Source organism: Lagopus leucura, unplaced genomic scaffold (assembly GCF_019238085.1).
Source record: "Lagopus leucura isolate 7727_CA_CO unplaced genomic scaffold, USGS_WTPT01 Super-Scaffold_1, whole genome shotgun sequence".
Taxonomy (NCBI): domain Eukaryota; kingdom Metazoa; phylum Chordata; class Aves; order Galliformes; family Phasianidae; genus Lagopus; species Lagopus leucura.
In genome coordinates this window covers 6,652,092-6,664,329 of record NW_024962250.1, presented here as the reverse complement: position 1 = coordinate 6,664,329, position 12,238 = coordinate 6,652,092, and the positions used below count along the sequence as shown (strand labels likewise).

The following is a 12,238-nucleotide window of genomic DNA, read 5'->3' as shown; positions in this document are numbered from 1 at the left end:
ATGAACCAAAAGACAGATCCTTGAACAAGATGTATGCAGCACACCAGGCGACATATCACATGGATGGGTGTATGCATGCCCACACCATGAATGCTAATATGAACAACTGTTTGAAAGAAAGAAGGAAAAGTACTTCTCCCATTTAACTAAAACCCACGCCTGCAATCCTAGCTGCCTTGTCACCACCTTTGACTCATTCCTCAATCCCTCCCCTCCTCCAGCCTCCATTTCTCTATGCGCAGAATCCCAATTGCTTATGAGAAAATTAGAGAATGACATTACTTCTTCCACCTTCCTAACCTTCCCTACCCCTCCTGCAACTCCTCCATCACATTCAGAAGAATCTTGCCAACCTTCTAAGCTTTCCACTTGCCCTGATGTTTTATCCTATTTCTTTTGTGCTGATTTCCACTCCTCATCACTTGTCAGTACATATTTGTACGCTCTTCTTTTCTCTCACAATACAAATACGCATTAAGTTTTTGTGTCTCTAAATTCCTCAGGCACTGGACCACAGATTGAACGTGTCGGGTGAAAAGGGGAAATGTATTCATTGTGACCTTTGTTTTCTGCTCAGTCTTCTTTTCAGCTCTCAAATGCACCACGTGAACAGGCAGTCATTTCTCTTTTCCTGACAAACACAGTATTCACTTCAGCAAAACCACCTTTCATGTCTCCAGCCCCCTTCCATTTCTCAAATACTATCAGGGCTGCTTTGCTTTCAGTGACCACCTCCTGGTCAAAGCTCAGAACTAGTTTTCTAGCCATCATCGCTCCTAACTTAGCAAAGGTCATAACATTTTTGATTCTTGAATTGCTCCTAAGTAGGCTTTCTGTGTATGACTTCCACCATTACCACACTCACTTCCCCAAAACATGAAGGACACAAATGAGTGATTATGAACATCACCGCAGCTTCTTCCACACCAATCTCTGTGCATTCTGCAAGCTCTGACATTATATAACTGGTCATACGCTACATCTACACTGCTACAAAACCAGGCAGGTTGAAGCAGCTTGTTACAGCTGAAATTGCATAAAGTTACAGGGGGTGCTTGACGCAAAGGAAAGAGATGCAGATCAGACTCCCTGCTGAATAAGGCCTGTACTCAAAAGTCAGGCTACCAGGGCACTTAGCATGACTCAAGAGCCCAGGGCACTTGTCTTCATAGATGAATTCCTGGCTCTTGCTAATTTTGAACTCGTAGAAACATAGAGACTGCTGGATTCCGACTCACACAGAGCTCAGCAGGTGAGTGTCAACCTAATGCTCAAGTAAGCAAAGTACAGCTTCCTGTAGCAGTGCAGACACGCACCTCTTTCTCAGTTCAAAACCAACTCTCTGTGCTCCTGTAAACAATGGAGGCCATTCTCTCCTTTGTCCCATGTCTGAAGATAAATAACACAGGTAGAGTAAAACCAACTGAGTATGCTGAGGTAACAACACTACGTTTGCAGGAAAACTATCACAGCAGAATCCAATAGCTAGCAACAACGTTCAATCTATATTCTAAACGGTAAAAGTTTGATGCACTGCTCAGTTATCACAAATTCCAGGATAGCAGCAGCAGGATCCAACGATACAGTCTAATCCACATGGGAAAGGGAGCTAGAGACGAATATACAGCATCCTTACCAACCCCTTATTAAACATGCAGGTGTCTGTGAGGGAGTTTATAATGAAGGTAATGAATTTGGTTCAGGGTTTGCTCTCCCCATCATGCGCAAAACGTGTAACCAAAATGAGAATTATTGTCTGCAAAGACAACAACAGTCTGTTGTGGCAGGTCACTGAGAAAACCCACAGCTCCACAACTCTCATAGCTCTCAACTATGAGCTCATAGATCTCAACAGGTTCCCTGCTTTCCCTTCTCCTTCAAGAGTGGGGTTGATCTTTTTATTAAAAAGAAAGAAAGAAAGAAGCAGTGAGCTATGGGAAAATAATTTAAGGATAAGTGAGCTTACCACCCACAAAGAGACATGTCCCCAAGGGGCCTTCACCGCCCACAAGATGATGAGCACTTCTGCAAAATCCTACCCCTTCTGATATAATGGTATCTAGAAATTCATCACTTTAACAATGCATACAAAAGGAATCAGCTAGCACCCTTCATTTTTAAGAGCACCATCATTTCTTCCCAAGCTATGTTTCTTGCCTTTCTAAATCTCAAAGCCAGCTTTAGCTTTCCAGTCAAAACAATAAAAGAAGGGCTGGCCTGTATCAGCAAATGCTGTGTACAAGCTCTCTTGCATTCAGTACTCACTTCTGTCACAAGGCACTTGAGCAGACTACAGCATGTGAAATGATGCACATGGCTATTGGGGCCTCCTGCCCTGGGGTCATAGGAGACATCTAGTTGAGGCTATCACATAGACCAGAAACTGTGGGAAGAGTTCCTACACTCAAACTCCTCCCTGAGTTCAGGGAACAACTCTGTTAGTTAAACACTCCATCTACTGAAAAAAAATGAACCGTTTCAACAATTAACTGTCAAAAGGCAGGTGGTGAATTTTATGAAGCAGTATCTTAAGAAATAAACAGAAAACCCAACTAACCCAACTCTACCAATACCCAATGTCTGCTATTTGTTTCCAGTCTAAATTAGTCTGCATTTTTTTATTCCTTTTCTCTCTAAACTGTGCTCTATCAGAAACCTTTCCCCCACTTTGGTATATCTAGACCAATCAAACAGCTATTATTCACTACTTCTTTGTTCAGCTAAGTTCATTATGGTTATGTCACTCTATACCTGAAGTTTTCCTCAGCAGATTCTTTCTTTAGCTACTTTGAGTCCTTCTAAAATAAAGAGAAAACTTAAGTAGTTTTGCACACCACCTAGAATAGTGGTACTAACACCACATAAAAAGACAACAACAATTTCATATTGCCTGTTTTATTGTAAGGCTTTAGAGCTACATAATCATGACAGGAATTCATGCTCCCCTCTATCATCACAGGGAATGAAGCAAACGCAGGAAAGTTCTATTCACCAAATCAACAGAGATTACCACAAGTCCAATTTTACTGCCTGCAATCAGATGTGGATTGATTCTTTGAACAACCAACAGCAACAGACCAGTAACAATGAACTAAAGGCTCCCAACCATATTCAACAGCTGGCTTGTTTGAAGTATATCTTGCCTCTGGCCCAGGGTCATTGCACAAAAGCTGCTTCCTTTAACTGCCCCAAATCTTCCCTATTGTTTCAGTCTAATTCAGGGATTTGAGTACCATACTGTTCCTGTTTGAAACGCGCTTCCAAAAACGCATATGGAGGTCTGTGTACCAGGGCTGGTGACAATAACAGTGCAATTGCATCCCTCATCTCTTCTGGGAAATGTAATCATCGTAATCATCCCTCTAACAGAATGGCAAAACTGTAATTAGCACTTCAGGGCTCTGTATTTGGGACCTCATAACCCTTTAGCAGAATCTTCTCCTATGAAGGATTGGGAAGGACAAAGTCATAAGCATTTCTGTAGCAAAAACTCCTCTCTTGGGGCAGCATAACCAAGGACAACACATCAGAAACATCTCCACAACTCCTGAAAGGCAGCCAGTCACAGACAACATCTGGCATACTTGAGTAAATGCAGATCATCTCAACTACTGCTAATCTCAGTGCAGGCACATTTCCAGATCCTAGCCAAAAATCCCCTGACACCTAACTCTTCATTACGCATATCCTGTAAGACAAAGGGGTCTGCACTCGCTCTGTCTGGAAAAGTTGTACTCGTTTTAATTTGCATTTGCAAATAAAATTGAAATGTTATGCTTATAACGTATAGCAGCTAATCCACACCACCTTTTCCTACAGACACATGCTGTGTAAATGGGGGATTGAACAGTTTTTGGCTTTCTGGTTCAGCTTACCAAAAGGAAAATGAGACTCTTGGCACAAAATAAGTATCCCCACAGAAGGCTAGTAACACAGCTTTCTCCAGTAAGGCTCGCACCTTCAGACAATCCTTGAAAGAGTCAGAAGTCCTCTGCAATCATCAGTGTCTTACAACAGGATATCCCAGTACATATAACTAGAAGCAGCTGTACCTACTCCTTCAAACAGAACTCCATTCTCACATACAGTGAACCCAAACATTGTTTCGCTGCTCTTGTGTACTCCATGATTCAGAGAATCTCTGAAGGTCAATGACAGATCTCTGGAGATTCCCTAGTCTAACCCTCTTGCTCATTGTAGGCTGAATTTCCTGGCACTGCCACTCTGCCAAGCAGTATTTACCCTCTGGAAGCAAGGCATTCCCAAAGGAGCACGCTCCATACAAAGCAAACAGCTGCTGCTTTTCCTCCCCTCGAGGTTCCTTGTTTCTTAGCTTGCTATACCACCTCTGCTGCTTTCATTTTGTCCCTTCTGCTTCTTTTAAAGATATTTTTTTTCTGCACCCAGCTGTCAGGTCAGGATGCAGCCAGCCTAATTTCAGGCATCTAAAGGTACCCACAATAGAAAGGTACTCTTTCCAAGTTCCTCATATAATCAGTGATAAATACACTGGCAACTCCATATAGGATTTAAAGCACCTAAGTTCAGTTCCCTCCAGATGATGAATCAGAGCAAAATCTTGGATGACCAAAGAATTACAGAGTAAGTACCCCCTACAGTGCAAGTAGCTGTGGATTCTCATTTCCAACTGACTCATATTCCCTATCAATTAACACATTCCCACTTAGCAGATTGAGATGAACTGCAGGTTAAGGTGCAAAAAACATAAAGGAGAGACAAGAACAAAAAGGACTAAGCAAAAGCAAGCTTTAAAATGATAATAGCACTATTTTGACTCTTCAGTTGCACCTTTATTCTGCAGTATTTAAGAGGAGTTTTTAACATCTTCTGTGCTTGGACATGAAGAGGCAGCACTTACAATATAAAAACACTGATATACATACATTTTAATACAAGTTTATTTTAGAAATTAAACTGGTTTTAGAGATTGCGTATGAGCCTCAAGACTACTCTGGTCTCTGCAATCAAACAAAGGTTTCTCCTAAAATGATTATTCATTTTATCCTGATGCAAGTTCGTTCCTTCTGCCCTTCAGTCTCTAAAGCTTTGTATTCTTAATGCCCTAACCAAAAAACCTCATTGTACCTGTTCACAGCTGACAACACAGAAGTTTCTGTGCCCACAGAGTACCTTTGCCTCTAAATGGAAGAAGCAAGTGAACAGAGGCATTGAACAAGCAGGGTGTTACGAGCAGACAGTCAGATTAACGTTCTTCCATTCCAGCACACAACATACCCTGACACTTTCTCGCTGCCTATGCTTTCTATATGTGACAGAAGCTGATACCAAAATACGGATGAGTAACCACATGGATCTTCACCATGAAATTTGACAATTTGGACGAGAGGAAAAGGCTAAGTGGAAACAACATACTCAGCCTTTTCTTTTATATAAATGTATGATAAGGCTACAGCATGAGAAAGGAGCTGCTGGACAGACAATTAAGGCAGAGTTGGGAAGAACAAGTTCACTGGTGTCTTGCAAAACAGAAAGAAATGACTGATGTACAATAAAGATAAACCTGTAAGGTCTAAACATAGCATCTATGGATCAGCTAAACGTCCCCTGTGTAGCCACAAAAAGTTACATAATACTAGCTGGTTTCTAAGTTTGTTTTTCTTTAGTAATAAACTCATTCCTACATTCTGGGAGAGGGATTTCATTTGAAGAATATTTACCACAAAGTTCATTTTCTGACCACAGTCATGAAGTGGTAAGACAGTGCAGCCAGTGCTGCAGAATCTATAAAGGAGAAGTCAATGCTGGATCTAATACTAAGATATCGTTCACTCACAGACATTCATCACTGGCTTTTTATGTTAGCTTGCTCCTGCCTTTTCATCTAGGAAAACTCCATGAATTTGGCTGAGCATCCTGATCTTCTACTCCTTTTCACAACAGACGGATCTGTAGAGCAACACAGTCAATGAACATAGATAGCATTCTGCTTCTGTTACAAGTCTGTTGGGTACTACTGCTCAATATGAAAAGATGTGAGCCTTTGAGAGTCACCTCATTCTCTGAGGTCTCTCTATAGCCTTGTCACCGGCCAATAAACATAAGAAGCTTAAAGCATACCCTCAGCTGTTTTTTTTTTAATTGGAGACCTGTAGATATCTATCACCTTCATGACAGATTAGAGAACTGTTTACATTTTTTTGAGGAAATACAGCCTCTCGCCCAGAAATATAAACAAGAGAGGCTGTAGCACTGAACTGCAGCAGGGAGTGAAAAGTTTGCCTTTGAGGAACTGAGCAACATCCTTCCCAGAGAAAGTGGAGTACACACCTGCTAACAGTGAGAAAAACAGGGGTACAGAAACAAGAAGGAAGTATTTTCCAATCAGCTCTTGATGACCTTTTGGAGTTGAGCCATCTATTTCTGTTCCACCTTGTACAGTTCTGGATTGCTGCAAGCACATTTGAAAGGTGAGGGCATCTCAGAACAGAATTCACAGCTCACTATGACACTGGAAGTGACAGAACACGGTTAGGTCAAGAAAACTTAGCTATGGGAGGCATTCACACCTGTGATGCCAGAGGAACTGGAGAATCTAACTGCAGCACTGTTTCCAAGGCAACCAAAGCAGCCTCTTATCATGATCACTTTCACCATTAGAGCATATGCGAAAGGTTACTGGGTGAATTCTAGTAGCAGCAGCAATAAATACTCTTTCTAATAGTCTGTGTCAGAGACTCATCAACATCCATTTTAACTCATGGTGAGTTAGAGTCATTCACTCGTATTTGAACAAGTGAGCTCTTAACACAGCTAGAGTGCTAACAGATTGGGAACGTGTAGCAGGAGACATCATTAGGTCATTGCCTTAATTCTTACTAGGAAGATTATCATGACCTCATACAAATCTTCCTGTCACAGAGAAAAGACAAAATTTACACACCATCTTAGCCAATTTTTATCTAAACAAAACTTCAAATGCTCTAGCTATTGTGCCTCAATAGTTTCTGGCAGAAGTACAGAAACCAGAAGCTGAGCTTCTGCATCGCTTGAAGACACACAACCTGGAATTCTCCCAGGGATACTAACTTTGAACAATGGGACAGTTCATGTGATTTTGCAAAAATATCATTTGGGTACTATACATGAAGTCCAACAACCGAAATCAAAGGCAGGCTGTCAACATTACAATACTACTAAGTTTAAGATGATCAATTTCACCTATAGCTTCAGCCCTATTCCACTGCAGGAGATTTGCTTTGTTGGCACCTAAACAGAGAGATCCAAAACTGCACCATTAGCACTCTTGTAGCAAGTCAGTATACTGAACAGGGATAAGTTATGGAAAAATCTGTAATACCAAGCTTATTTTTTGCAAACGTGTGTTTAGTCTCTGGTCTGAATCTGTTACCCTAAAATAGCAAGGAAAACACTCAAAAACCTGTAAATGTAGGCTGTCATTCAGGGCTATTCAGCCCTTAAGTTATTCTGAGTGTGGATTTCCCCACGAGATGGAGAACTTTGAGCAACTGTGCTGAATTGCATTTCAGTAGATAAAGTCTGGTGGCAAAGTCAGAACACACAAACACAGTCTGTATCCACACAGTGAAAAAATCTTTTGAGATGCACATAACTGAAAGGTGTCTATTAAACCAAAACAAGGTGAGAAAGAAGCACTTCCAGTAAAATTTCATATGAAGATCTCCTGCTGATTAACGGGAACATCAACAAACCGGCATCTGTGTCAATTTTTAAGGTCCCCTGCAAAGTTTCTTGGCAAACACTGACTTTCTTCCTCTGAATTTGCACTAAACTGAAACTGATGCCTTCTTTATTTCACTGTACCACCTGCATGCCTTCGTCCATCCTGAAGTAGTCAAATAATTACTATAAAGCCTAAAGGAAAAGCTCACACAGGCAAAAGAGGCTAGAAGCACTTCAGTAGGAATGAAGGGGACTTTTATTTAAATATAAAGAATACTTATATTTACTCATTTTTAATAACATATTAGGATCTACATTTGACTACAATTAGATGCCAAAAACACATTCATGACTTGGTTCTCAACCTACTTACTGTCCTGCTCACAGTGTGACTAAGGATGAAGAAATCTGCAAACAAAATATCGGACAGAAGTCCTCAGCCTCAAGGAAAAATATATTAAAAAAAAAAAAAACCTAAGAAAAAAAAAAACAGTAGGAGGTGGTAAACAACACTGAGTTGTGTCTTCCTTGATCCAGAGGCAGGCATGTTATGCTGCTGAACTCTGCCACAGCACTAACTCCCATTAAGAAATGTGTAACCTCATCCTGCAGAACAGCTCTTTGGTCTCTCCTGGGAGGCACAAGTGCCTATCAGAACAAAAAGAAAAAACACACTCTGCTGGTTAGACTAGAAGACAAACAATCCCAAGACACTGTAGTCCATCGCATGAAATAGGTCAGCCCTACTGAATACAAAGCCAAAATGTATTTATTGCTTTCACTGACTCTTAAAAAAAAAAAAAAAAAAACCACCAACTAGTTTTCAGTGTATGGATGTCTCCTTGGAGACCATAACTCCATCATCTATGTCAGTTCAATAAGGAGAGAAGAGTCCAAAGGGCAGCTTACAGCCCACACTACCAAACGTATCAGAATTGCTAGCAAATGAACTCCCAGATTTCTGATAAGTCTTGAAATAAAATGAGAATGCGGAAGACTGAAAATTTATTAGTGTTATACCAGTATTTTAAAAGGTTGAAATAGGATGAGACATGTCAGTCTTGTCAGCCTGACATCGATTCCAGACAAAATAATGAAAAAGCTGATATAAGACTCAGTTAATAAAGGATTAAAGGAGGACAGTGTAATTACTGCCAATCAACATAGACTTTACAGGAAAATATAACTTGTCAAACTACCAACACTTTTTGGTGTGATTACAAGTTTGAATGCTACAGGTAACAATGTTGATGTAATAAATTTCCATACAGTGTTTTACTTGGTGCCACAAAACACAGTGATACAGTGTATCATATCTGCTAACATAAGGATCTACACTGCACCAGCAGGTGACTGGGAAAAGATGGTGCTACAGGGCATTGTTTTTGTTCCAATGCTACATGCAAACTGGGCTGCCAACATGAGATATCTGTCACGTTGACTAGTATCCTTTAATTCCCCCCACCCTGAGCTCCCATCTGCTTTACCCATCTGTTGTCCCTTCCTACCTTCACCTGGAAATGTTCTGGAGTGGGGACTGCTGCATGCCCTGAGTAGTACAAGGGTACCTAACCCTGACCAAAGCCCTGCCTACGTCATCTGTAAGACCTCCCATACCAACAATGCCACGCTGTCAAATCCACAGTGGTGTTGTTGTGCTAGCTCATCCGCTTAGATAACTCATTATTTCAGGGAGTTCGTTAAAGATTGCATTTATTCACAAGACACCCTCCCCTAGCATGGAACTGCTGTCTTTAGGAGTTGCAGGAGAATAACATTAAATAATGGAAAGTTGTTCATATAAAGCAGAAATCTGAAAGTAAACGTAGACAGAACTTGACAGCAAGAAATTTGACTCTAAGAAATTCAGTCAGTGCAATATAAAAAACATAAACCCTTATGATCTGACTCTTTTATTTTTTCTCCTCATACAGCAATAAATGGGACAGGGGACAGAAGAAGAGTAACCAAGAACTCCCATGAACACACAGCCACAGAAGTCTATTGGCAGCTCTTATGCAAGCTGTCAGGTTAGGTATTTGTTTTCTGGCATTTTTCCTCAAATCCTGCAGAGGATGCATAAGAAATACTTTTGGCATTCATGGATTTAAAAAAAAAAAAAAAAAAAAAAATCAGAAGTAATAGCCTGGATGCACCATAGGATAAGTAGTTTAAGGCACTGACGTTTTGGTTAGCCTGATTTAAGTGGAAGATGATTGATTTTTCCTCAGAGCTTGGCAACCTCACCTGTGATTGCCAGGCCAGGGTTAAAGTATTCATAAGTTTTTTCACTATGGTAGTGAAGAAAAAACTACTGCTTTGGCAAAGGCTAACTAGAAAAGAAGGCATACTGTCTGCAGTGCAACTTTCAACAGCCCCAAAATAAAGTATCAAAAATGGCAATGCTGCGACTAACCTAATGACCACAAGAAATTCTCAGTTCCACAACTGCCACCTCGCTTTCCAGTTCTCACCCTTCACACCTCCACCTAATATTTACATCTTCAACTTTCCTGGCTTCTGTAACACACTAACATGTTTTTGAACGCAAGCGTAAAACATTTTGAAAGCTGGAAGTGTAGGTACAGACCAAAATAAACAGAATGCCGAAATAAAGTATGACAAGGAATTGCTGCATTAGAGAATTACTTTTATATTTCAGTCAGTGAAAGTCTTCACTTGGAATCCCAGCCATTTCCAGTGAAAGATACCATAACACTGCAGCAGCCAATAAACCTTTCCTGAAGCATATTCTGCACAGTACCATACAGAAAAGATTGGTCTTGTAATCACAGAGCTTCCAGCAAACAACTTCCATCTTCTTTTGTTAATCTTGGCATGCGTGCTGCAAATAGCAAATGTGCATTTTCGGGCTCAAATTCCCTAAAATGTGCAAGGAGAAGCAGCCAGGCTGCTTCCCAGTCACTAAGGAATAGGCAGACTATGAGGAGGGCTGGAAGAGGGTTGAAGACAGGTGTCCCCTGCAAAGCTGGGCTACAGAAAATCTCTGCAGTGTTGCCTGGCAGCAAGTAATTATCTGCCAGTGCGCTGTTTCCATGTGCCAACAACCGAAGCCCACACAGGCAGCAAGCATGGGAAAGTACATGCGTCAGCTAAAGCTTCAGGCTAATTCAACTGTTTCCTAATAAAAAAAAGCGGAGGTGCTTTGAAACCTAATCTATTCCAACAAGGCCTATGAACCATACATTCACTCAGACAAAAACAACCACAGACAAAAATCCAGGAGATGTTTCTTGCACTTAGGAGCCAGAAATCAAAGACAAGACCCTTGTCCTACAAAATGAGCCATGCAAAAACCACAGCTCCACACGTGAACAGTTGGGAAATCTCCAGTGTAAGCACAACATGGTTTAGGCATAACTGATCATAGCTTAGGATAAGCTAAAGGTCTCTCAAGAGTCTGTGTGACCCTTACAGCACTCCTTTCAGTGATGAAACTGCCTTCAAACAGGAAAAAAGCACATCCTGGCCTATCTGTCCATACCTTGTCTGTCGTCCTCCCTCAAGATGCCTTCCCTGTACTTGAGTTAATTACAGAGCAACTCACAATCAGCCAAAAAAGCACCCCAAAGACTTATGTCATCCAGAGCCATTTCATTCATGAGCTGCAGGAGTGTGTCGACTCTTCTTCCCTTCCACATCCCCTCCTGCCTCTGCATGCCCTTTAAGGCTCCCAAATGCCTGTGCACCATATGTGGTGGCAGCCTAGCTTTTTAATGCACACTTATTAAGATCCTAATTGAATCCTGCATTGTCTTGTGTGCATCTTGCCAGCCAGAACACGAACAAGGCACCCTATAATTCAATTAGAAGGACCTGCAGCAAACTGATCATTAGTCTGTCAGGTTGTTAAGACATCTAGAAATAGGGAAGGAAGCTAAACAAAGAGAATTGTTAACAGCACCCCTCCCCAAATCATGCTGACAATCCCATACACATCTATGAAGAATGGAAGCTGCAATGCTCAAGAACTTGAATGATAGTTTACCATCATGCCCTACAGTCCTTTCTCTTGTTTCAGGGGACTTTAAACATCAACAGATGGAATTAGCCTTTTTCTGGTGGGTCCTCTGCACAGATTCATGAAAAAAAAATAACAATAACATACACAACAACTTCAAACAAGGAAATCTCATTACCTGCCAAAACCCTATTGACAGAAGAATGAGTGGCCAAGCCAGGCTGTCCCCTTTCATGGAAAATTCCAGCATAAGGCAAGTACTCTGGCAGCAAGAAGCGTCTGAAAAACAGAGACTGTGAATGTACCTGAAGACACATCTCAGTATGTTACAGCAACTGTTTTGAGGAAACATGACTAAATCTCAGCACGTTATAGCAGAAGGAAGACTGGACTCCTCCGCTTATCAAGCCATTTCACTGCTTGAAATGAATGGCAAGTTACAGATTAGATCTTCCTCTGATCAATGTGGCTTTGAAGTCACCATTAAGCAAATCCCACAATAGCTTCCTAATCTTAAACCAGCAAGTCTCACTAGGAATTTCCCATCAGATTCTTTTCTTCTCCTATTGTGTC

General features: G+C 41.1%; 1 protein-coding gene across 7 annotated transcripts in view; it reads right to left on the bottom strand.

The window, feature by feature from the left end:
- Positions 1-12,238, bottom strand: part of AMBRA1 (autophagy and beclin 1 regulator 1) — a 124,888-nt gene that overhangs the window by 60,863 nt on the left and 51,787 nt on the right. For all 7 annotated transcript variants that reach the window (XM_042864516.1, XM_042864542.1, XM_042864550.1 and 4 more), the window contains one exon: positions 11,844-11,944. In XM_042864516.1, the coding sequence (XP_042720450.1) occupies positions 11,844-11,944 (101 nt within the window). The remainder of the gene's footprint in view (positions 1-11,843; positions 11,945-12,238) is intronic.